This window comes from Etheostoma cragini, chromosome 4, assembly GCF_013103735.1.
Source record: "Etheostoma cragini isolate CJK2018 chromosome 4, CSU_Ecrag_1.0, whole genome shotgun sequence".
Taxonomy (NCBI): domain Eukaryota; kingdom Metazoa; phylum Chordata; class Actinopteri; order Perciformes; family Percidae; genus Etheostoma; species Etheostoma cragini.
In genome coordinates this window covers 16046606-16074125 of record NC_048410.1, presented here as the reverse complement: position 1 = coordinate 16074125, position 27520 = coordinate 16046606, and the positions used below count along the sequence as shown (strand labels likewise).

The window sequence follows — 27520 nt, the reverse complement described above, 5'->3', positions numbered from 1 at the left end:
ATTGCTTGCAGTAGTTCTGTGGGCGTGTTTCAAACTTTTAATGTGCATTTTTGTGAAAAATTAGCTTAGTTTGCAGTGCAGGGTGAACACCACACTTCTACCCGTGACTGACCTTGCGTGTGGAGGAGTAGAGGAGAAAATAGGCATTCTCAGACACACTGGCTGTGCTAGAAGCGCACAGACAAATTGGACCATTCCAGCTTATTTATTACATGAACCTTCAGCGGTTCTCAGCACAGTGGGGAGAATATCTTGGATGTCCCAGTAGTATTCATTTGTAAAAATTGTCTTCCTTTTTTTATTTTTTTAATGGGCACTGGGTTGCTCTGAATGGAGGAAAGAGCAATAATTGCTGCACTGCCAAATGCTCCCATTAGACTGCTGAGTAATGAGGATATTTTCTCCTCAAATTTGGCATCTGGCTGACATCAGTAAAATATTATTTTTGCGCACAACCTATTGTTTTTTAATGCATGCTATGGCCTACTCATAAAATTACCTTACATTACACCCTAGTGTTTTGAATCATCCGTCTTCAGAGATGAGTACTTGGATAATATTGATGGTAGTTTACATTTTAGAATTTCTCCCCTTTTATTCGGGGAGACTCATTGCCAAGAGGAAATATGTAGCTTGTGCTTTGTGCAATCAGTTCCTGCACAAAACAAGGAACACTTTAGAAATTGTTCTGAAATAGCCAGATAGCATTTAGTGCTTAATAGCATTAATCTGTGTCAGTGCTGCTGTTGTCATGTTGGAGGCGTCTTTGTAATTATGGCATTTCAAATCACCGTAATGACAAAAAAGGGAAAGGTCATGCTGCTAAGACAACAGAGTGTGGACATCTGATCTATCTAAACTATCTATCAGTCTATATTGTTTATACGATCTCTCCTAGCAATCTTTATTTATATGTCTTTATTCATTTGTTCCTTTGATCCTTGTTTCTAGGTCCCGGGACCACAGTGCCGCTACGCTGTCGGCAGTATTCTGAGCGAGGGAAAAAAGCAGGCAGACGAGGAACTTTTGAAGAGCTTTGAGACATCAGGCTTTAGTGTCTTTTCCTTTCCAGAAGTCACACACGCGGTCGCGACGTCGTTCCCCCACAGGACACATTTGTCTGTCCTCCTGGGAGTAAGAAGAGTTTACCCACGGCTAGAGCACTACATCAAGGTATTATGCCTTTTACACTCTTTCTATCAATCACTTAAAGTTTGTATGTCACTAAATATAATCTTGAAAATAACCGATTTTTTAAATAATTTGTTTATTTAAATATAAAAAAAAGCAAATTTGCCCCATTTAGGAAAATATGATATAATGAAACTAATGACAATGAACACGCTGTATACAAAACTGTTACCCATGCTTGGACAGATGTTTTCTATGCGTCAGGCATATTTTTTCAAGCAGCAAAATGTTAAAATATGTCTTGGAAAAGCTGAGCTCGTCAGTTGTTTTCTTTCCATCCCCTGGTGGGCTGGGGAGGTGTTTGTTAGGTAGTACAGCAGGAAGAGATTTATGGTTGGAGATGAGATGGAGGCGTGCAGTGAACGTGAAGACAACGGGGAAGAAAGAAAGAGAACAATTTGAGCCCTTATTAGCACTTTATAATGAATGATCTCACCGAGGGATGCTGGGAAAGTGAGTCATTGCGATGAGCCGAGAGTTTTGTGGATATACAGTGGTTAAATTATGCAGTGTGCTGCAAACAGGTGGTAACACCCCAGGTTGTCTCAATCACTCTGCTTCTGCTGGAGGAATGTGTTTGTTTGTCCTCTCTGTCTGCCTCTACCATCTGCTTGGACGCTGTTTAAATCTGGCTCAGCTCCAGTGACACTTAGCCTGTCTGAGAGGTCAGCTTGCACAGCCATCAGGACATGAGTCCCCTTTACCAACAATATTATATCCTCTTCTGATCATTGTTTCTAGAGCCCAACCAATAAAGGATTTTTAAGACCAATACGAATATGTGGCTATTTAAAAATCCGATATTCCAATATATCAGCCGAAAAAAGAAAAAGTAACAAAACAAACCCTAAAATTTCCCTAATATTAGTTATTCGTAGTTATTTATGAGTTCTCACTAAAATAATGTGATAATAATTTGTTTTATTGTCACAACAACAAAGAAGAACATCAAAACATATTAAAGTTCTGATAAATAAAATATGTAAAATACAAACTTAAGATATGAAACTTAAAGTCCTGTAAACAAAAAGACATTACAAAACAAATAATCTGAGTGCCCTCTGGTGGACCTTTTTTTTATTTTTATCGGCCATTATAAATGCCGATACTGTTAGATTGGGAAATGCCCAATGTCGGCCAGCCAATATATCGGTCGGGCTCTAATTGTTTCTACACTTGCGACATATAATTTAATTTTAATTTACTGGGTTGTCTCAACACTTAGTGGTTGTAGTTAGCTGTAGTTGTTTAGCTCTATATAATTGGGAGCATTATGACAATTTTGAATGAATGAATGCTTTCACAAAATCTTTCAGGTGATACTTATTGAATCAGATAAAATAATAATAGCTACAGTTTGATGGTCTTTGACGCACTTTCTCTACCGTTGATACATAGATTGGCATTTTAAAGTATTTAAGATTTCTTCTTACAGTATATATTCAGCTGCCAGTTTATGTTCAGAAGTTTGCAAAGCAGCCCTGCAATAAAGTGTACCTTCATGTGTCTTTGAATCTGTTTTAGAGACGTATTGATTTAATTGAACAATCATTTTGAAATAACAAAGTATTAAAAACACCTCTCAGTAAAATGCTATGAAGCTCCACGAGCAGAACTTCAACTTACTAAAAAGTTTATATCAGCTTTCTAAAACAGTTTCAGCAAAACTGAACTTTATAACCTTCATGAAGGAAGAATTCACTGTAGGCGGTTGTGTTAGACTTCCTTAGTTTGAGATGGTCAGAATACACTCAAATAACTGAGGGTATACATGAAAGGGGAGAGAGCTATCCAAGTGACCTGTTCTGGAAGAATGATGCTTAGAGCGCGGGATATATATAATAATAACAATAATAATAAATACAAGCCATATATCTGTCTATAGGAAACCTCTAATATGTGAATTCATTTTCATGGAATTAAGCGATGGATATAGTAGGCCTTGGGCCAAGGGGATAACAGTTTTAAGAGTTTTGGTTCTTGGATTTCTGCCATTAGACAACACATTTTATCCCCAGCCATGAAATCCAGTGGGAGATTTAATTCCAAATCCTGTGGTTCATATTTAGAGGCCCAGGAAATATGTTCCATTTAAAATGTATGTGACATAAATGACATTTTTGGGTGTAACTTGCAGGTTGGACAGTGGTTCAGTGCAGGTGGAGTTTGCAGCTGTTAGCTCTTTCTTTTCTGACTCTGTAGTACATTTGCAAAGTGGCGTTGCACTGTGGTGTTTTGTTATTAAATTAGGGCTGTATGTAGTTACTTAAATACAGCTGTGCAAGCTTGAATATTCTTCCCACAGGGATGATGTCATCCTCTTGTAGTCTCTTGAGTTAATTTTGTTGGGAACATTCACATGAAATTCAGTTCTTACGTTTTGTTATATTGAATAACGTGTTACTCATGGCAATTTATTATCTTATATCACAGTATTCCCAGAATGCACCTTAGCACAGATAACCTGTTGTTCTCCGAGAGTCAGCATTGCTCTATGAAGGCAGATAATTGAGATTGATTTTAACCAAATTTTAAATCTATTTGTGAATGCAAATGCATTGTAAACAAATCATAAGACACTGCATTTGACTTTATTGTAAATAGTTTATAACTGAATAAAATTCAACAACAAAATTTCATCTAAAACATGGCTCACATTTAACAAAAAGCAGCCTAACTGCAAAAGCAGTTCTAATTGGGCTTCATTCAGTGTATAAAGCATGCTGTTAATGGCTGACACTTTAAATATCCCAAGTGGAGTGACCTTTTCAAACAAGCTCATCAGCATTTAGCATGCATGGCCCAATGATTTCTGTCTGTCAGACACTTTGAGTTGCTGCCCCACGTTTGGGTTTGGTATTTGCCAAGTCGGACCATCGATCGGCCCCACTGTTTTTCTTCTGTGCCTTGGCTCTTTAGCGGCGGGCTACATCACAGATGCCTTGGCATCTTGAGATTTAAACCGAGTACGGTGGCCAGGCCTTCAGACTGGTTTGGGGACTGGGGTGGGCAAATAATATTGCTGACATTCACAGAGATCTAAAGTTTTGTGAAAGGCAAACGATGGAACATTTGTTCGCTTCAGGGCACTGAAGTTTGTTGCCAACACAGAAGTTCTTGGCTGAATATAAAGCAAGTATTCCTTTGTTCCTTAGAAATGGCCTTTTTTAAGCAACTGACATACATGGTGTGACACTGATCATAAAGTCTTCCTCAGCACAATGAAAAGGAGGCCTCAGTTTTGAGACATTAGGCGCAGCCCCTTGCTATTCTTCATAGTGTCTCCCGCTTGGGCAAGAGTAATGCAAAGCAGTGCACAGATGCTAGTCCGCAGGGCCTGTTAAACATGCCGACTTTTAGCAAAAGGTGGCGTATATTCAAAAAGGTCAGAAAAGGCCGTTGGGTTTATACATGCTGGACAAAGTAATGGGGGGAAAGTGTCAGATATATACTGGAAGATTTAAACTCTGTTACATTGGGATTGGATTTCTGGGGGTATAAAACTTATATTTCTTGTTTTGGTTGTAACTAAATCAAGCCATGGGTGATTTATTAGTAAACTGTCAACTTGAATTAAGTCTTACATTTCCACAAATCCACAAAATTACAATCTTCCATAAAGTTCTGTCAGACACGAGCTTTTGAAAATGTTCAACCTTTTTATGTCTCTCTCATTTACATTCATTAAAAAAACATTTTTGTTGCCACCTGCTGTGGCCTCTTTCTTTCTCTGACCAAATAGGTTTCCGTTTGAGCCAACTGAAGCCAAACCTTTCTAGTACATTGCACTTTCACATTATTAAAAATGCAACTAAAAGATACATTTCAACATGCTTCAATGAATGTGTTAACATTGAAATAAACAATACATATTAATAAGAAACAGTTATTATAATATATATATATATATATATATATATATATATATATATATATATATTTAACATTTTTTACACAGTGATAAACAGTATAGCTTACATCTCTGTTGATAACCTAGTTTTGTCACTTGAATAGCAATCAAATAATGTGGTATTGACATTTGAATTAAAGTTGTATTACATTTGAAAACACCAACTTGGCTGACTTAATTTACCATTTTGGTTTATGGTCAATTGAGTTTGACTTATCCAAAATTTCATAAACATCATTAAGATTGATCGCCCAAGAGTAATTATTGTTATTAGTAAGGTATGAACTAGTTGGGTGCCATGCCTGTTCCTTTGTTTTTGTCTCCGTTGTTAAAACACATTTGTTCTTTTTTCTTTTGTTATCCCCTCAGTCTATCTATAATTTTTATGAACGTTTTGGTGTACCATACCATTTAAATCCCAGCAATCCTTTCTTATATTCTTTTCAAATTCCTGGCTTGTAATAAATAACAGGCATTGTTTATCAAGTTTAGGACTTCAGACATTCTATTAGCAGACATTCTTTCTTATGATGCTGAGAACAAAATAGTTTTAATAAAATCTAATGAAATCCTTATCTCTGGTATGTTGATTTATTTTTAACCAATTATTTATATTAAAGTAAAAAAATCATTGGACCTTTTTCATCAAGTATGTTGCATCACGACCCTGCAAGCGAACCCTTCCCACAGGACGCTCTGTGGAGTTTGCCCGTCAAGTGTTCAAACATGGCTTTCATCCTCTAGCAGCTGGGAATCTACTGTTGGTGTTAAATGTCACATCTACATATGATTGATCGGATTCAAAGTTTATCCTCTGTTGCACTGTCGCTTTGAATCAAAATCAGGCAAGTGCGATTACAATTTAAGAAGGGTTTTTATTTTTAGATATGGGACAAATTGCTGTGTGCTATCAGCCATCTTATCAATCACTTAGGTTTGTGAAGATCGAGCAAATGCTTAAAAGATGTATGCTGTCTACTTTGATGTCATCAGTCAGTGATTTTGCTGGTAAACATGCTCCCTGGTTTGTCCTGTAGTCTGCTATGCTAGGAAAAGGACTAGAGTAGCCCTGTAAATAGTCCCTAAAACTCCCTCAAAATATACAGATATACTGTAAACATGTTTGGCGCTGTCTTGTAAGCCGCTTGCTGTAGTAGGATTCAATGACCCAAATCTCTCAGGAATCGCACCAGTAAAAAAATAGATAATGGGATAAAAATAGAAATGTATTTCCTGCATTCAAAAAGAAAACCGGGCATAGTTAGAAATCACCCTGTTGGTTTAAACCTGCTGCTGACATTTTTGTAATTGGATATTATTAAGCAAAGTCCAAAAGTCTTTTACAAATTGTAGTTTTAGCTCTATTAGGACTACATATTGCATACATAAAAACCAAACACCTAATCAGATTATATATCTGCTATGTGGCTCTGCTATATAGAAGAAAAGAACACAGACACACATACATACATACATACATACGTCATTCTTTTTTATTTTCTAAAATATTCCAACAATTTGGTGTCTTTTGTTGAGATAGACATGGAAATTAAATGAAATGAATTTGCGCCGGTGTCCACTTGAGGGATTTTCTGAAAAGCAATCCAAGAGCCAATTTTAAACCATTCAAGTATGAGTCGGACAACAGAGTGGGAGCACCTAACCAAGGTGCAGAGGTTTGGGACCTCTCTGAGCTAAAGAAAATGGGAAAGATAAAAAAGAGGCTTAAGACTTAACTGCTTTATTCAGCTCACTGACTTTTAAACAGTCCTTGTTCATTTGTCAGGGCTGAATAAGTCTGTGTAAAGAGTGTTGTTGCTTGAGTGACACCTGGATTGTTCGTACTTGCAGCAACTACTGTCCCTCATTATGGCGTCAGCCCCTTTTAATAAAGGGGCTGCAGGGATACTGTGTTCCACCACCCCTCTCTTATGTGAAGCAATGGGACTTTTAGAAAATGTCTGAAAAGGCTTTCATACTATTGAGGAAATTCTATTATAGTTCTACTGTGTTGACATTAAAAATAACCATGTGACAAAACAAAGCATTGGATATGGTTCGAGAAGTTAGGGGAAATAAATGAAGGAAAAGTAAATTGCTAGGGAAAGGAGGCCACTGATGGAGTGGTATCCTCCATAATCTTACAGATTACTGTTATTAACTCACAGGAAGCTCTCAAATGTCGTCTTGAATTACACATTCTGCGTGGCCACTGAGTGCTAGTGTTGGCTTTGCAGTGCTCCTTGATTTCCACATTTAGTAGTTAACACAGTGTGAGCAGAGGGTCATTTCCATCCAGGTCACCATTGCACCTATTCTATGTTAACATGTCTTATCTCCATCCATCAATCCCTTTTCGTCCGCTTATCCGGGATCGGGTCGCGGGGGTAGCGGCTCCAGCAGGGGACCCCTAACTTCCCTTTCCCAAGCCACATTAACCAGCTCCAACTGGGCGATCCCGAGGAGTTCCAAGTCCAGGTTAGAGATATAATCCTTCCTCCTGGGTCTTCCCCAAGGCCCAATTCCTCCCAAGTATTTCTGCATACGTGAAAACAGAGGAGCTGCGCAAAATCTGATAAATTGCCTCAAGTGAGTCAGCATCAGTTGGTTGTGAAGACAACAAGATTGAGAATGGGGAAAAAATAAATTTAAGGGTGTGGATTTAGAAAGAAATGAGTTTACGAGACGCCTGTAACCCATTTCTCTTCTCTTCTTGAGGCCTGCCGCTCGAGGCTTCACTAGCCACTATTATCCTTACACTCCAGAATCTCCCAGCTAACTGAAGGTGGTCAAGTTGTATTGTGGGTAATGTAGGCGCAGGTTCAAACAAGGAAGAAGAATGTGGTAAATTAAAAAAATGATATCTTGATAAATCTGTCTAACAGTGTCCATCTTTAGTCCAATGTTATAAGATTGCAATTTAAGTTGGCGGAATGCTGAGTGTTCTTTTTTTAGTACCAGTCGGGGTTTCAAATTTTGGCAACGGTTCAATTACGTTTTCCAGTTTCTGTTTTTCATGTTCAGAAAAAACAGCAATGTCCTATAGGATAAGATAGAAGACGTGGTGTTGTAGTCATGTTATCTGTTAGAGAGACAGTCTCTGTTCCCTGCAGCCACGGAAAGCCGGCCGTCATTATCAACCACCAGGTAATGTAATTTTAAATTACTGCAGTTGGTGGTGTCCCTGCAGCATTTGGCGCCAAACTATATCTTGGTTTTCAGTTGCAAAACGTCTGAGTGGATACCAAAGCTTTGATGGATGTTATAGGCCTCAAGCCTTTTAACATTAGTTGTAGTTTGAAGATACATATTGCAAATAGATGTTTATCTGTAAAACCACACATCAGCTACAGGCCTCACTGAAACCCTTTACATTTAGCAGTTAAAGTAAGGGTCCTAAAGGAATAACTCTCATGCATTTAACATGCTACGGCTGCCTTGTATCCATTTGTAAAGACAAGAACAGTCAAAGAATTATACCACTTTCTAGATGCAAAAGTCACATGATATATCATATAATTTGCATTGTAATTACTGGAGGAAAACATACAAACTTGCTTTTAGAAAACACAGACTAGGATTAATTTAGTGTCCATTTTGTGAAAGATTTTACATAACTATTTTAAATTTGGAAAATAAATGATACTTAAAGGTGGCCTGTTTCTAATTTGTAAACAAACAAAATTAAAGTCAGTTTTACTCACCAAAACACATCTAACAAATAAGTTGAATGCATTACTGTTTTCATAAAACATTTTGCAGAACAGTCTTCTTCCTCCCTGTCAGTATTGGTGCATTGCTGTGTTTCTCGGCATGTTACCACCACCTGTTGGTCATTGGAATAGTGGGGAACCATTGGCAGGAATGTGTATCGCGTGTTTGGGCCCTCTTTTACACATACGTAAGATTAGCAAAACAGGGACCCACTCATAGAAGAACAGCTCCATGCCACAACTAGACTGTTTTCTCCCAGTCGGAAATGTGTCTCTAACAAGGCAAAGGCAAATCAGACAACAACAATATTTTGTAACTGACATTATCTTGCTAGCTCAGATGCCAGACCCGCTAGTCTTGTCAGGGTCAGTAACTGCAGACAATGGAGACTCATATTGTAATGTATAATATCTGATATGTTGCATAATAACTGATAATGCATTTTTAACAAATTATGGAACCCGGTTGGGCTAGTTTCCACTCACGCAATGAGCCCTTTACATGATATATAAACCCAATGCACCCGAAATGTCCAAAGACACCTGTTGTTGAATACAAGAGAGACCCAGCAGCACTTCCACTCCTTTGTCTGCATATCATGCTGATCTGTTTCAAATCAATTTTGAATCAATTATTGCAAAGTTACTTATCTTGTACGTCTTGTTTATCAATATGTTTTGATCTGTGGATGTTTTGATTGGGGGAATGTTATTAAGTAATATCTATTTTTTTGTTTTTTAATACTGATGGTTGAATAGAAATAGCCTGAGTGGTTGGTTTAGAGTTGCTATTTTTCTTGTTCACATGGAAATGTTAAACTATACTTGTATTCCTAAAAACAGCCATGTTTGCAGATTATCTAAATCCAGTAAACTACAATGGTTGTGACCACTTATCTACCACTTTGTCTCATAAGCTGTCCTCTTCACTGCTGACAGCACAGTGTTCAGTTGCTTTTGCCTTTCTCCTCAGGAGACAAGGGGCCATTGTTAAGGCAGAGGTTGTTGTTTGTATCCGTCTCTATACTCCGAATGAGCATTTGTTGGCTGTTTTGCTCCCATCTATCTCCCCGTGGGCAGCAGATCTTAACTTCTCTCTATCAATTTTTTCTCTCTATCAGTTTATCTCATCTAGGCTAACTCTTTCTCTCTGATACAGGAGAAGCAATGCCACCTGGGATTTGGTGTCATTTCAAACTTTGCTTCTTTTAGACACTGTGAAATGCTGGGAAGGGTTTTGATGTTATTACCTTACTTATCTCTGTAACATATTATTCTCACCGCTACATGCAAGATCTTTATAACAGTAACAATTACATTATGGGTTGGAGCACATTCTTACAACATATTTGAACAAGATTTCTGCTCATGTTCAAAACTTTGTGCACATCTGTGGTCTTTGGATTTGGATTTGGAGGCGTCGTGATATTTTGAGAAAAATAAAGTTATCATAGGCTATTACAAGAATAAAGTTTCTATATTTCAGAAAATGATGTACCTGCACTACAGCCTGCTGTGCAGTATGTGATTGTTCTGCTGATCCGGTAGATCTCAGACCTTCTGACAGACTCAGAGCCCGGTTTGGGTATCTGGTCTCTGAATTAGACAACGTTTAGGGAAGTGCCAGTACGCTGCTCTACATGGAAAACCAAAACTATGGCAGAAATTTAGGGAGCACAAACGCGTCACATCTGCTGCAGCCCGTCAGCTCATCTGTTATAAACCTGAAGCTGCAGAGCTTTGTATAGTGAGAGTGGACGCTAAGCGACACACAGGTCTGCTTCAGAGCTCTGTGTGTTTGAGTCTGAACCATAGACTGGAAATGTCACGGCACAGGAACTTCAAACAAAGTCATTAGTGAACTTTGTGTTGATGGCATATATGTATTAGACTGGCTTGGCAAAGGTTTCCTTCCAAAAATTACACCTTTCAACGCTTTCCTAACGTAGGCTAGTTGTTTCAAATTTGTCAGTCAACTTTCAAAATTCCTTCAGGGCATAATTATTTTTCTTTTAAGTCTGACCTTCTCTGCGCCATTTGGGCAGGGGGCGCTCACTGATTCCCCTATATTACTGAAAATCCTAGACATGGTTGTGACCTGCACTTCGTTCATGCTTTCTGATTAGCCTGTGTTTGTATTGAAATAAGAGACTGCTACGACCCAGAGTACAAGTTGAAAAGTGGCTGCACAGTTTGACCAGCCGGCCGCACACCAGGCCACCTGATGGTTTTGTAAAGAACTTGCAATGAATAACTATTATCAGAATGTCCTTGCGGCCTCAAAACACTACCGGCTAGGGTTGTGCTGATCATTGTCCGTTGTGATGGTTGACCGGCATCACGATGGAGAGCCACCATCATGAGGCCACGCCCCTAATCCTAGTGGACGGGAAATTAACAACTGCGAAGTTAAAACTGCGGCACTGTGCTGCCCCTTTAGTGGAAGCTACTCCCCCCCCCATGCTCGGCCTGGACACAGAGGTCTCGGGCGAGAGAGAAAAGACGTTAACGTGGAATGCTATCGCACTTTCCTTTATCCCCTCATTGGACTAACTTTGTGGATACTACTTTGTGCGTGCATCAATAAGTAAATCTGATGACTACTATGTAGAATTTAGGAATGTAGGCCCTACGTTAGTAGCAGTGGGCTAATTCATGAGGGTGCTATTTTATGTGTGAACTAATATTGCGCATCTGTTCATGTGCGCTGCAAGAGTAATGTTTCTGTTTATTAAATGCATTATTCAGTGCAAGTATAACAAAGATTTTAATCTCAGTAATGCCCCAACAAGGGATACAAAGCTCAGTCACTTCCACCTTAGCTCAGTCACTTACTCCCTAGGCTTGGAACCTGGACAGAGAAGACACTAGCACATCTTTTTCTTCATGTCAAACATTCTTTACCAATTCCCTCAGGACTTAGCTCAATATTTAAGCTTTAGATGGTCTTGCGTTGCCAGGCCTATCTCCACATCGCTGTGTCAGTGCTGAAGTATTGTCTGGCTATAACCGCTTGTCAAAATGCTCTGGCTTGTTTGTATTTCAAACTCTGGACTTGGTACTTTTGAATAGTTCCCCATGACAGCTTTGGAACGGGCTGATGTGGGCTTGAAAAGCTTCTGAAGGGCAGCATCTACTCCTGAAGATGCATCCAAACAAGCGAGGATGGGTTACTGCTCTTCTTCATATTTGGTCTTAATTTTGAAACACATTGATGGTGATGGTCTGAATCATATTATTTACCTATTTGTGATACATCAAGTGTTATGCATTTCTTGGCGAGGGTGGACTTTAGAGACACAAGATGTCTGCAAAGACTTAAAACAAGCATATATGGATATATCCAATTCCGCTTCAGTTTCTGTCTTTTCTTCAAATTTCGAAACAATTTAATCAAAGTAAGGTTAGGTCATGTTCTGTTGGCCCTTTAATTTCCCATGTCTATTCCCTTAATAATGCAATGTAATAATGCTTTCATGCCTGAAAAAAAACAAAATAATATCTCTCTGTCCAAAAATATTGCCATTGATGTGCAGTGGACAATGTGAAGAAAAATGTCACCTTACTATGACCCTGCTACTCTGGACTGCCTAAAGTGTTCTACTGGGCATTTGAGACATTGATACTGCAGGAGAAGAGTATGGAGAAAATCAGACAATAACTACACTATCCTCAACCCCCTACCCAATTACAAAAGCCTACCGTTCACAGTTTGTCTTTGGGTTTCTACTGTGGGTCCAATTATTTGTCTGCCCTCTGTCCCAGGTTTTTTATAAGACACAGATAATCTAACCTCACTGTACAGCTAGGCTCACTGGGATAGACTGTTTTGATTACTCCCTTAGCAGTGACTGTAAGTGATATGCTTCATGTGTGAGTGCACAAAAAATAAAGATGTTCTCTTTGAGGAATGATGGGGCAGCCAAGTAGCATATATATTAAGTCAGAATAGCACAAAACACGTTTTTTTACGTTATGAGAAAGCCTGAATCTGTTTTTGACCTGAAATATCTTGAAGGTTTCATTAGGTCTCATTAGGTCCCATTATTGCGGGATGTTCCCTCAATTTTATTGTAAACTTAATTTCCCTACTTGTTTCTATTTCCCGTGATATAAATAATGTCCCAATAACATGGAAAACCTCACAAATTCTTAGCAGAATGTAGGCTGTACAAGATTTGTATATAAGAGGCCCTCCCTCTGTTAGGTGCTCAATGAATTCATTTTTTTTTAGGCATTTCTGTTATTTTCCTATAGTTGTAAATGCAGTGCTTTTAAAGCCCACCCTTAGCACACAATGCTTTTTATGCTTGGATCTTTTAAGTGTGTCATTAGACTGTTGAGTCGCCTCTTATTTGTCAGTCTTATTCTACAGCACTGCAATGGTGAGTTTCTTTTCATTCCTTGGTTGTGTAACAGTCAATACTACCCAAATCAAATGTCTTGTGCATCCATTGTACTCTGTAAATTAAAGCAAAAAAAAAAAAAGTGACAAATCAGAATTTGCCAGTGAAACAACAGTGTGTCTGCACTAAACTTGAACTTCCCATTTGATCGTTTATTTATAGAATCTGAAATGCAAAATGTAACTTTGTGTGTGTCTGCTTGTATGCATGCACATAAATATGCAATATGTAGCAGTAACTGATTAGCCAAGCCAATGAGCATACACAGACGTTCCTGTAGGAAATATGCACCAATAATTGATGCTATTGAAATCACTGAAACTGACAACGTTGTTCCTGTAGACAGCAGTGAGAGGAATGACACTGCTGTCATAATTGGGCTGAGAGACAGATGGTGAGCGAGATGATAGGCTTGAGTTTGAAAATAAGTCAGCTGTCTCCTATAAAGAATCTATCTTATGTGTGTCTGTTCAGTCTGCCAGCCTGCTTTTCAGATCCTTTGTATGCGACGTTCCTGTTCAATTAAACAGTAACCTGTCTCCACTTCCACTTTCCTTAAAACTGGGAAGTCAGTAAGGGGCACGGGGACTATATTCTTAGGATCTGACAAGAAATAATCGTAATCTCATCAGTTTCAACTCTTGAAGAGATGTCATTAATTTCCCATAGTGTAAGAAATGATTTATGGTCTATATTACTTTGGCTAATATAGTTCAAATCACTGGTGAAACATAGGGTTCTGAGATGCAGGACTATGACAATGTGTAGTACAGAGGTCTTAATCACCATAATACCATGCTTCTATTCTCAAATTAATTAAACAAGCCATACTCTTTTTTTATTTTTGTTTTAAGATCAGATTAGATTAGGCATTTTATGCCTTTATTTTTCATAGGATAGCAGTAGACATGAAAGGGAAGACATGCAGCAAAGGGCCACAAGTGCACCGAGGAGTAAAGCTCTGTATGGACTTGCTGCCCAGCTACATTCTCTTTTAATAAGGAGCGTTAGTTTAAAGTCTCTGTGTCATGACTCGCTCTTAATCCATAGCCTTTTTCACCATGAAAAAATAATATTGCTTATGCTTTAGCATGATGAAGCATATCACATTATATAATAATCAACATTCAGTTAATTTATTCGTTAACTTGCATCAAACCAACAAATCTGTTACACTTTTGGCAGCAGTAAAATAGTAAGCCTAATGAAAACTGAATTTTATTTCAAATTGACTTTTAAGGATTTATCCTATTGAGATATTGCACTGTAGCTGCAATGTGTTTCACGTTTTGCTCGACATTTAGCATATGCCAAAGGGGTGAAAGAAACAGACATTGGATGTGCATGCGCGGAATAACAAAACATGGTGTATGAAAGGTTAATGAGCCCGGAGAAGTGGAGTGGTCTCTGTCATTTGAGACTTCCCACTTCTGGAGGAGTGAGGCAAGTAATAGAAGAAGAACAGCATTTTAAACAGAGGTGGCGTGTGGAGGCTGAACATTCATGAAGACAGATCTAAGATGTGTTGCATGTGGGGTGTAAAGACAAAACAACGAGATTAATGTTAGTTCAGAGGGTGGAGTGGTGAGGCTCACATATGAAATCAAGTCATTTTCACTCATCATTGACTGGACTTGACCGCTCTTGCATCCTTCTATGGTGTTTTCTCTTTCCATTACATAGTGTTTTTCTCTACTCTAAACTGTCAAATTTCTTGCATGCATTTGTGCCATTAAATTACTACTAAACACCCAAACTTTAAAGGATTCTAAAGTTAATGTTATGTATTACATTTCTTGTAAATCCTGAATTTGCTTTTTATGCTCGCCAATTCAAATGATCTCTCTCAGGAAAGGAGGCTCTGTGCACACCCGTTCCTCCAGATCTACAGAGAGGGTCAGATCCAGTTCATGGCCCCCTTGGCCCGTCAAGGAGATTTCTACGTACCTGAAGTCCGACAGGTAGAAAGGAGGCTGTCAGAACAAGAGGAGCTGCACAGTGACTCAGAAGTCTCAGGTAATTGCACTTCACGCTGTACCACATGAGCATGTACATTGTTTGTACTTACAGGTCAACCTAGGAGGATTCAGAGCCCTGTTAATGTAATCTACGCAGCTTGCCAGCTATGCAGCTGGAAAACATGGGTATCATTTAGCATCCGTACATAGCCTTTAATGTAATTTGATGATGATTGCAAATCAAGCTTAGACTTCATGTCTGTTTGTCACACACATTACTGAAATTAAAATCCTCATTCAAATTGAGAAGGCCAACAAATGCCAGTTTCAATTTCGTCAATCATACCAAAGTCTTTAAAAAAGATATCTGCAGTGCAACATTTATAGTTATTGGATTTAGTCTCACATTTAAAACATGGCGGGGGGTCACCTTAACCTTTAAACAACAGTGACATACTATCATTGAAATGGTGAATTTGTTGCCACCTGGCAAATCCAAGTCTAAGAATTGCTTTTTGGCTTTGTTTTTTTGGTCTATCAACTGCTGAGTGAAATATAAGAATAAGTTTTCTTCGTCAGTTGTTTACAGTCAGCTACTTTCTGATGGCCATTAAAGCAGCATGTTAAGGCACCTGTGTTTTGGCTTCAGCATTCAGCCATGGCAGTTGCCGCTTGGGTGGGACCCTGGAGAATTGGACCTTGTTTCTACTGCTGTTTTGTTTATGAGCAGCCCCGCAGAAGCAAACTGTGATTGACACCTTTCTAGGTGTTAATGAAAAGTCCAGACACAGCAGCTTCTGGTGAAAGTGTGTTGCCACTCACCAAGGGGTTGTCCACAGCTATGCAGACAACATATGGAAACCTTTAAAATGTTAAAGACGCACAAGTACTTTAGCACAATTCCACTTGACGCTAATTTATCCTCACGAGACATAAAAGCTTGTGAAGGAGTGTTTTCAAAAGTCAATCCTGGTTTAAGCGAGATGAAGTGAGTCTAATCATGAATTTGACATGAAGTGGGAAAATAACAGCCTCATATCACATAACTGCTACAGCTTTGTGGCAGAGGCCATATTGTTCAATTCAATTCAACACAAGCAGACTATATAATGAATCCGAATATAGCCCAGCTGACACTCAAAGGACACATATGCACAGTAAAATAACAGTCAGAATGTTGTTTACAAATACAATACAGGTTGGATTATGAAAAACAGAAGATGGATTAGCAACAATTGTAATAATGGAGAATTTATTTAACTCATTCATCAAGCCAAAATATTCTCTGAAAATGTACTCCTTTTTCCTTTTTTTCCCCAAGTAAGATGAGATATGGTTGATTTCCACGCATTGATATCAGTATGACCCTCCACCGTTTGGTGCAGTGGTGTCTCCACTGAGGAGCACAATGCATAATGATTGATTTATTCAGCGTGCATTCGTTTCCACATCCAACTTAGATTATGGAAGGTCTATAGTACTTTTTGAATTTCCAACAAATTGCCTTTGTTTTATTTTCAAAGGGCCAGAAGTTTTATATATTTGCTCAGGGATGATGTGAGACTTGGTGCCAGCAATTTAGTGACACTCTCCAAAAGTAATGGTCATTCTTTCTTAGTAGGATAGATTGTTTAATGATTATTCTATACACCAAACTTTAAAAGACTATTAACTGTAATTTATCTGTAATTGTTGCCTCTCCAAAAGTAGTTGCGTACAATTCTTTGTCAATAATCAAATTTTAATTGAAAGTAAAATCAGTAGTTTTGCACTGAAAATGCTTTTTTTTTTAAAAAGCCACTCAGTTACCTCAACAGGTGTTATAAGAATAGATCATTTATAATATATTTTTTCTGACCACTTTCACTTAGTGTCATATTTCCAAAGGAATCCATACCTCAAACATCTATCTGGATCTCCACCATTACACTTTTTGCTACAAAACGGAATGAAACTGACTGTAATGACAAATTCACTGTTTCACGGGTGTGGTGGGAGTGAAAATGACATTTGGGTCCATGACTGTGAATGATTGTTTGATAGGCAGCCATGCTCCTGTCACAACAATGGGATCAAACAGTCCAGGTCAGATCTTTGGTACATTAAAACCACCCATCCGCTTCCCACTGCTCCCCACATACTGACCCCGTCTCAGTGACCGGATCAACCCCCAGCCTCCTCACATGTCTCCTCTCTCTGTCATACAACAGCAGGCTAGAAACATTTTCTTTTTTTTTTTAAGATTATTTTTGGGGAATATTTAAGCCTTTATTCGACAGGACAGCTGAAGATATGAAAGGGGAAAGAGAAGGGGGGTATGACATACAGCAAAGGGTCACAGGTCGGAGTCAAACCCAGCCCGCTGCATCGAGAAGCAAGCCCCTATACATGGGCGCCCACTCCACCAACTTAACTATCCGGACACCTTAGAAACATTTTCTAACATAGTTCTAACAAAGTTCACTCTTTGGAACCACACAACTGACAAGTGGGTGAATATAGTGCCACATATAGTTTTAGTTGGCCATTACCCTACCAACTCTAGTTGGACCGGAGCTATTTTAAAATCTTGTTGGGTGAATAAACGTCTCAAGTCAAATCTCAAGTTTTATCAAAGCAAGTTCTTGAGTAAAATCTGAAGTCGAAGTCATGTCACACATTTTCATCAAATTGCTAATCTTTAAGGCGAATGTTGACCATATAAACGACACAGCATCCTCCAAAGGAATGGTTTGACATTTTGAGAAATACGCTTTTTTTTTTTTTTTTTTAACTTAGATGAATATGTCATATCGGTCTGTCTGCGAAATACTGGTGGCTGAGGATGGGTGATTTGATGGTTGCCTTACATGATAACAAAACAAAAAAACAAAAAAAGTCAGTGCGTCACGTTTGGCAACCTACTAAAGCGCTCTGTCTGATTGCGGCCTGGCTGTGATTTTTAACTGACTGTTAAAAGACATTCTAAAAAATCTGCCTATACAAGCAACTCTGCAGCATACTAATTAGCATTTTATATTTGTTTATTTGTGGCCAAACGGAAATGTAGAAATAACTGGTTTTATGAAGGGTAAAAGGCTGTAAATATTTCTCGGCCTAGAGCTGTGATTTCCTAGAGTGTTGTCCTCACCATAAGGTTGCCAGGCAACAAGCAGAGACCAATAATAATACCATGATAATTTGTTTGTTTGAAAGTGCTGGTAGGCAGATTTCTTATACAGTGGACAGAGGCTAACTCCATGATTCCTTTATGCGTTAAGCTTCTTACTGGACAAACAGGCGTATTTTCTAAATTGTTACATTTAAAAATGTTGTTACTTAAAAGTTCAGTTGGTAACTTTTATTAGAAAAATGTGTGGCATATTTGCTGAAACTGTCACTATATCCTGACAGTAGTACATGAGACATATTATTTAAAAAAACGTATCATATTCCTCGGCCTCCTCTATTACAAAGTTTGCTCTGGCTGGTGGGTAGTGCGACTGTTTTTTAGCAGTGACTGACATTCTGTTAGGGAGTCCTCGGCTCTGATTGGTTGGTTTTTTGGGGGCACGGTGAATCTTGCGAATGCCATTAAGAGCAATAGAAGGAGGAACAGGATTTTTCACAGATTATCTGTCTCATGTGATGCATATTAGTAATTCATTATTTCATTTCTTTCCTCTTGGCTCCATCTATCACATGTATATGCGGTGGGTGGAAATGAATCAGCAAGAGCTTGGGGCTAGATTCAAATATGGATGTTTTTTTATTTAAATTTGGAATGCATTTTCATGAAAATAAATAAAAGTTAATTATATATGTACATTGTGTTTAGCACTGATTTTTATGCCTTACATTTTTTTCCTCATGTATACAGCTTCTCTTCCAAAAGGTGAAAATAGTCATATTCCGCTGTACGCAATGTTATTGTCTGGATTAAATAATAATACTATGCAGTTTACATGCAATTCAAATCTCTCTTGTTCAAGCTGCTGTATGTGTGCGCTACCCTGGTCCCCATTCCATTTTCACTGTCAACAACAACAAGTGATATCCACTGCAATATCTCTCATCTTTTCTATGGGGCATGTGTGACATAACAGCTTCAGCCCTTAGGTCTTTGACTAAGTGCATTACTGCACACACAGCAGTAGGCTTAGCACACATAAACATACAGTATATCTTTATAAACATAGCAAAGTTGCTCCTGGTTACATTTTCAGAGTTAGTAATGTTCTGTACTATTTGCATGTAGCTATGTAACACCTTTTCCTCTTTTTGTATTTTGCTTGTTGGAAGTTTCTTAACTTTAGCTTAGAAGCATGACAGTTAACATGTCTCTGAAACATATAGTTCTGTTTTCTATCTTTGTAGTTTAATGACGATTAAAACAAATAACGCTTTGCTGTCTCAAGAGCTTGTCATAGAGTTACTGACCAAGTCAACAGCTACTTTAACTGTATGTGTAGTCCTTTTCATCTTGTTTAATTGTAGTTTTAAATCTATTTATGACATTATTTAGGTTACAGTCGGGGTTTATCTGAATGCCTAGAATCAAACTGATTGTCAAAGAAAATACATTTGTAGATTGAAAATCTGTGATTTTGAACAGTGATCACTTTTAATATATGACGAGTCTTTGCTTAACCCTTGTATTGTTTTCACTTTTGGGAGCCTCTCTTGTCCCTTGGGACAAATTGATAAAAAAACAATGCTGAAATATTTGACTTCATAATCTATTAACAAATATTGTCTTTATCTCAATTTAAAACAATTGAGTTAACATACAGTATATTTTTAGGGAATACAATCAGTCTATACTAGAACAAAAGAAAAAATGGATGTGTGATTCGTTTTATAATTTATTTTAAAAATCCACTATGGGAAAAACATAAGTGGTCATATCCAGAATAATTTTCTGAGTTGAGTCAGGAATACATGTTTATCACATTGATTTTCAGGTAGAAAAAATGTAACTTTTTGAAATGGGTCAATTTGCCCCAAAGGGTTAAAGCTTCATACTTTTTACATTATTCCTCAATTTAAATGCACAGTGGTAAGAAAATTTAGGTTTTCAACCTGTCATTGTGTTACAAATCTCATCTACCTCTGATAATTTGTCCCATATCATAATGTATTTATCACCTCTAACATGATGATTACCCCCCCCTTTGGCTTCTGTCAACTGTTTTCATGTGAAAGGTTAGTTCTTGTGTGTGTCATCATACACAACAGATGGCTTTGTGTAAGAAGGTATTGATTTAAAGAGTACTGAAGAGAGTTTTGTGGAAACACTCATAGCCACACAAAGATCAACAGAATGACACACAGGGAGGATATTGATTTTATTAACCTACAAGGAACAAACTAAAACACAGAGGAGTTAGATGCTTGTATTTACCACTCCAATTAAAGAGCAGAAAACCTTTACCTTATACAGGAGTTTCTAATTAACAACATTTCAGTGCACTATTTTGAGTCTTGACTTTAAGTCGCTGCACAAGGTGTTGCTGCTCATCCCACGAGTTAATGAAATTGTTAACAACCAGAAAAATGTGTGAGAGGCACGATATACCACACCCACCCTTCCATGGATAAAAGGGAAAAAAGCATGACCTATTTCCCAGCTTCTACATTTTTGGAGTTAAAGTTTGTGTACATTTCCTGGTTGCTTGTTAATAATCATCCTAAATTGAATTGAAAGTGCAAGATGCAACAGCTCTTGTCATTTACACAAATTGTGGATTTTCCTATACATTTATGAAAATATGACAATGGAATGCTGCATGAGCAATAAAACAAGCTGGATGTGTAAGGGACATGTGAGCAAGGATTTGCCTTCTTATTGTAAGGCTTGTACTACATTTAAAGAAAGGTGATCTCTGTGATTGTGCTTGTGTCCTCTAGTTTGGTAGTTTTTTGGTTTGATTTACCATCAAAATCTATAGTACAGTAAACCTAGAAGTTATGCATCATAGCTAACAGAGGTGCGAAAACACGAGAGTCACTGCAAAGGTTCAGTATCTCTTAAAGCTATAGTGCGTAGTTCCTGCTGCCCCCATGAGGAATTAATGTAAAAGTTATTATATCAAAACTGTTGGCGCGTCCACAAGATACAAGCCTTCCGTGATCGCGCATGCACCCCCCCCCCACCTCTCCCCCACGCAGTTACTAATAGCCAAAGAGGACAGGGAGGATAAAAAAAAACCATGATGGACTCTTCAGAAGAGGTAATTATCTTCACTCGAGCTTCTGCTTGAGAAAATCACCGGATGCCACAATCTTCTGAACATAGCCATACTGACAAATACAGAGAGAGAGCTTTGTGGAGCTGATTAATTAGCTTTGGAGCAACTCATTTGGCAATGGCTTGAATGTAACGCACGTCCATTAAAATCAAAACGTTACACACAGAAGCATTAATGACATTGGTTGTCTTTGTATTGTTCTGATGGACGATCAGTCTACCACTTTGACTGAAAAGACCATATACCATTTTTGGGAAGCATGAAGGTGTGTACATAGGGTAAATCCGATGGACTTTGGTGATCCTCTGTCTTTTCCTCTTGTGCGACCATGAGGTCGACATTTCTTTTTTTCTTTAGGGAAATGTCTATTATATATAATAACTATTGCAATTTAGTAAAGACATCAATGTGTCCCTCAGGATGAATTGTAATAACTGTGTTTGTCCCCTGACGTTTGATCTAGTGCCATCAACAGGTCAACATTTTAACTTAACTGCAAAACTAATGAGCCTCAGCTGTACTTATACATAAACATACTCATGTATGTTTAGAGGCCATGAGAAAATGTTTAGCATGTTTGCAACTTGTGTGGCTGTCGTGTCTTGTTTAATGGCCATAAACAGTTTTAACAATTTTTCTAAAGCATATTTGGAAAGATTTGATACAATTATTAATTTTATAGATACATTCATGACTAAATTTCCTCAATGGATATGATTTCCAAATAATTGCTGAGTCTGGAGTAAAAGTGGAAGAGATAATAATTATTCTGAACTTATGTCACATTGCAGCTAAAATACCATAATGCAGATATTTGTTGGAGCCCAGCACAAAATTTTTGGGCAGCCTAGCTTTTCTCATGTGGCGTCTGTTTATAAGAGTCTTCTCACCATCTGTCCACCCCCTCCCTTTGTATTTTATCCCTGCTCTGGGTGCAGACTCAAACAGTGAATACAGCTCAGGGAGTGGGGTTCTCCTGTCGGACAGCAGAGGGACGTCCCTAGCAGCGTCCTCTGTCCACTCTGTGCCTATCCAGGATCAAGGAGATAGAAACAACAGAGGGAGAAGCTCCAGGGGAACCTTGTTTAAAGACCTGGACTGGGAGCAGAGCTGTGGACAGCAGGCAGAAGGAGAAAAGCCACTTCATGGAGACTCCAACCAGAAGAACCTGGAGGATCCCACTCAGGAATGGTGGGGTGCCGTTGGAGGAGAAGAGTAAAAGTTCAGTGAGACACATTAGTTGAGGATGAAAGAGTAAATGATTGAAATTCAAGAGTGTCTCACTATTGGCCCATGTCCAAATGTGTTACTATTAGAGGATCAGGCAGGTGATATTCTATACTTTTGTTATTATTAACAAATCCCATGAAAAGACCAAAACAACTAATGTGTTTCTTAATACTTAAAACACATTCCCATACCCTAAAAGCCAAGTCTTTCCTATAGAAACAATTTGAGAAACAGGTCATGAAGTATATTGTGTCATTTTTATAACAGCTGGGCACTGTCGTTTTTAGCAAATGTTAACCAAGCAGGAGTAAATGGTACATTTGTTCTGGACTACTTTTAATTGTGGAATAATCCACATTTGGTACTCTAGTGAGTATTTATGGCAGCAGAACAGCGTATGCAAGACCAACTCTCAATAAATGACAGTGTCCATGTTCATTGTAATGAAGGATCGTGTCACCCAGTGCAACAGTGTGTCTCACTGCTGTGGTTTAAAAGTTATGGGACAACAAAGGAGGTCTATGGTGCAAAGGGATATTCATCAGTCTTTGGCTACACAGACAATAATTGTGAGTGTAGTCAATTCATTGCTAATTTTGGCTGTTTGATTGGATTTGTTGATAATTACAGAAATATAGAATATAACCAGACCTATTCTTCAGTCTTTTAATTACAGTTTTTAAGTGAATGCATTCAAATCTGCTAGATTTTGCTGACACTTGAAAAAAAAACACTTGAAATCTGCTGAACTTATTCAGGTAGCCTGGGTTTCTTGAAACAGAAGTGATACAAGATGACTGAATTGAGTATTTGTTAGAAGAATCATTTTACTTGAAAGGTATTTCATTTGCTGTACTGAAGCTATAACTATTATTTGCATTTCTAAAAAGTTTTTGTTTGTTGGAGGATTGTTTCACAAACATACAGGGAATTCTGTTCATTTTAAAGACACTTTTTGACATGTTTACAAAGGGCCTTAGTTTCATTCATTAATAACGGACATAAAGGATTGAAATTATATGAGCAAATAGACCACACAAAGTGAGTGACTTTTTTAAAGATGTTAGCTATGTGTTTGACATTGGATATTTGTGCATCTTGTTAGAAGTGTTTTGTGTACTTTTACAAGACTGTGTGTTGGCATAGTACTGTTGGTGATGCGAGTTTTGATAGAAAATGTACTTCATTTCCAAAGATGAAGGTGTGAATGAATGCATAATTACCTTCTTTGTGGCGTCCTCCTGAGCACCTCTGAGATGGTGGACATGATTATGGGGAGTGTGCAGCCTGCTGCCATGATCAGTCAAGGAGAAAGATGACAAGCAGTGGGCTGACCATTAATATTCATTTCACTATACTGACGGCAAAGCTCTGTGACTCTACATTGTATTTGCATCTGGCCTCTAGCATCAACATTAATTTCTATTCAGCTTTTATATTGTGTTGTTTTACCTTCTCATTCTTCTCCCATATGCTATCTCTTTGTTCAGGCTAATTCCTGTTTTTTTCACCTTTTGGTCTCTTCCATCCTTCCCTCTGAAATACACATAATAGCTGCAGCCTGAAAGACCACCTGATGACCCAAACAGACTATAATGTGTGTCGAGTCATACCCATATCCTTTATCTTCCTGCAAACAAGAGATCACCCCAAGCTCGTCGCAGCGAGCCTTGCTCACTTGGAGGGTGTGAGCAGTTTAAAGGGATGTGCATGTGGGAGAAAAGCATGTATGCCTTTTCAAGTTAATAGACATTGCATATTCTGAGCTAAAACCTATTAATTTAAGATTCTCCAGATTTTCAGACAGAAATGAGTAGACAAAGGCTTCTGTCAGTCCTTCACTTTAATATTGTGTGTTTGATATGACTAAACAACACCCGAATATGGCTTTTCTTAATTATAACTGTGGCATTACATTGATCAGACAGTCACGGTTTTAGCCCAGAGAAAAACCTCTCTGGTAGAAGAGAGGGTGTTTTAAACTAATTCTATTGAAAAGTTGTGCTATTCAGTCTTAAATCTAATTTAACAACACATACTCCTAGGTTGAAAACTGTGCGCCTAACCTTTACAGCAAATATAAATACACAATCCTAGTTCTTGAATAGATGATACAAAAGAGCTTCAACACGGTACATTCATTCAGCTTCTTTTCCTGACTGCGGTGCTTATCTAATCAGAGACCTGTTTGCTGAGGTATAAAGATAACAGAGTGAAACCTAGAACAAATCTTTGTCAACTTTATCCAGATAACCCAGTAAACGTACTTATTGGGCCTCAGTAGCATAGTGTTTTTAGTCTGAATTGCATTTTTGGACCTTGTGGTCTCTGAGTGAAATGATAATGCATTTATGACAATATTTTATGAAAAGATTTTCTTGACAATTTCCCGTTATGTTCTTACTCCACTTTAAAACAACAGCAAACCTGTTACAGCATCGCTTATTCATTAGTTTACTCTGAGTTGGAGTTGCCTCACAGGCTTAATAGGCAGAACGCTGAGCTTGTATCTGACAAATGTTTGACAAAAACGATCTATAGTGAGTGTTTACATTTTTAATCTAAATGCTGATTGCTTTAACAATGGGGTTAAATTCCCAGAGGATAAATTTAAATGAGATGAATGAGATTTAGGAGTTAAAGTGATGCCCTCAGATGCTTTTTTGTGTGTATAATTATAAAAGCATTCTGGGACCTAAGGGTGCGCTCCTTCAAACATATACACCTGGGGTAGTAACTTGCTGTTTTATGAAGTATGTGTTGGCTATAGGGAATCTAACTAACTATAGAATTAGATACGGTATCGCTGGTCTGACACAAATATGATCTAAGTGAGTAAATACTTAGGGCTCATCTTCATTTAAAGGGTAATTCTGGTTTATAACTTGTATAGGATCACTGCTCCTGTCAACAATAATAACTCTGTACGGTAATAGCTGAGATCTGGTAATGTGGTGACATTACTGAAAAAAAGTTCAACTTTGACCTACTGTACACATTTCGTCCTGTGCAATGAGGTATTATTGCCGCTATTAGAAGTGCAGCCACTGTCAGTTTTACCTCCAAATAAAGTAGTTTGAGTGATCTGACTAAACTCTTGGCTTGTATTTGATTGTCTGACTGCTTGGTTTTCTTGCCACCCAGACTTTATGTAGCCATGTTGCTGTGTCCCCAGCAATTACTTTAAAGAGTACAATGCTATCACAACCAATAGAAATAATCACCGAAAGTATGAAAATAAAAACCAAGTTGTAATAAAAACAGAATTATCCGTTAAGCAAGGATGAACTCTTGGGTTGGGAAGTTCAAGCTGTGACCTTCCAGTTACATGGTGGTATCTGGCCATTAGGCACTCACGCTGCTCAACCCAGAAACAAAGACAAAAAAAGGGAAAGTGAATATAGCTTGCGCTGCTTAAACTATAAAAAAAAAATGAATTGGAAAAACCATACAATCTGCAGACCTTGGTTTGGAAAGTTTGAGTAAAAAAAGAGAGAAAAAATAGACTATTTCTTTAGCAAAAAAGAGGAATGGAGTTCTAATACAAGATGTTTTGTTTTCCATACTTGTGAACATCAATAAAAGCAGGCACCACAGAGAGAAACTAAATTGTTGATTTTGGACTGATTGTTTTTGTCATGTTCATTATTGTTGATCTATCAGAAACCCACAAAGAGAGCAGCAGCAGTCAGACTGATGCACACTGACCACATGCTAGGAACACTTTGTTTCTGTCCTCTATAATTTTACTCGACATTAATTGGTATGTTTCTATCTAAAAGTCTGCATTCCACCCACATGCCCTCAACTATTGTAATGTAAACTACCTTTCTATTTCAGGAGAAAATTGGTCTCTTTGTGTTAGCTGGGGGAATTATGCAACAAGCAGGACCCGCTCGTCGTATTAATTGCCACTGTACACAGAAAAACGTTATTCTTTTCCAAACCCCTAACTGCAACATAGCTGTTGTTAATGCACAGAAATTAAAACATATGAAAAATAGTGAGATGTTTGTGTGTGTGTGTGTGTGTGAGAGGAAGGTGGTTGTAGTGGCGAGGTAGGGAAAGATGGTGGTGCTTAAGCATGTGAAGGGGACAGAAATGGGTTAGCGATGAAGCTGAAAACATACTGAAATAACTTATATTGCTTGCTGAATATTCCCAGATATAATTGTTACTGGTTTCTGCCGGGGTGTACTTAGTTGGACACAGAAACCCACACTGGTGCAGAAGACCTTTTCTGCACTCCTCACTAATTATGAAATAGGAATGTTGCTGATGTAATCTTGTTGTGGGTGAGAAAAAAAAGTGGTGTGTTTATTGCATGAAATAGTGCCTCTGCAGAATGCATGCTACAGAACTGCATGCTGTATACTAAACCTTAATTACCAAGGAGACTTTGAAGTGTTCCACTGCCGGCTGCACAGCTTTTAAATAGTTAATAGGCTGAATCAATACTATGAGGGTCATTTATTTTGGCCGGTGAAAAACATTTTTATATGTATTATGTTTGTATTAATACAAGGGTTGTTTCGTAACAACATATTTGGACACATTCTGTATTTGATTCAACATTGAGCTCAAGTATGCCAGTATTCATCTGACTAAACTGTTAGAATAGATTAGGTATGTTTAGAGAGTTGTAGTAGTAGTATGTGTGTATTGGATGTTGAAGCCTTTTCAGTGAAAACCGAATGGTGTAAGGTGGCTCTTGAGTTTGTAAAGTGCTGTGCAACTCATCTAGAGTGTGATTCAGTTTTAATGACATAGAGGTGAATGAGAAGCTGGCCAGCCTTCATAGAGTGGGGAAAATAGGTGATGCTCATTTCTCTCTTTTCTCATCTTTCTAAATTTAGCTGGAGAGCTGCAGCACCTTGTTTTG

General features: G+C 38.1%; 1 protein-coding gene across 1 annotated transcript in view; it reads left to right on the top strand.

Moving 5' to 3' along the window:
- LOC117943718 (testis-expressed protein 264) overlaps window positions 1-25732 on the top strand; it is a 30930-nt gene extending 5198 nt beyond the window's left edge. The window contains exons 2-4 of the mRNA XM_034870025.1: window positions 952-1173; window positions 15071-15236; window positions 22347-25732. Coding sequence (XP_034725916.1) covers window positions 952-1173; window positions 15071-15236; window positions 22347-22627 — 669 coding nt within the window. The 3' untranslated portion in view covers window positions 22628-25732. The remainder of the gene's footprint in view (window positions 1-951; window positions 1174-15070; window positions 15237-22346) is intronic.
- The last annotated feature ends 1788 nt before the right edge of the window (window positions 25733-27520 follow it).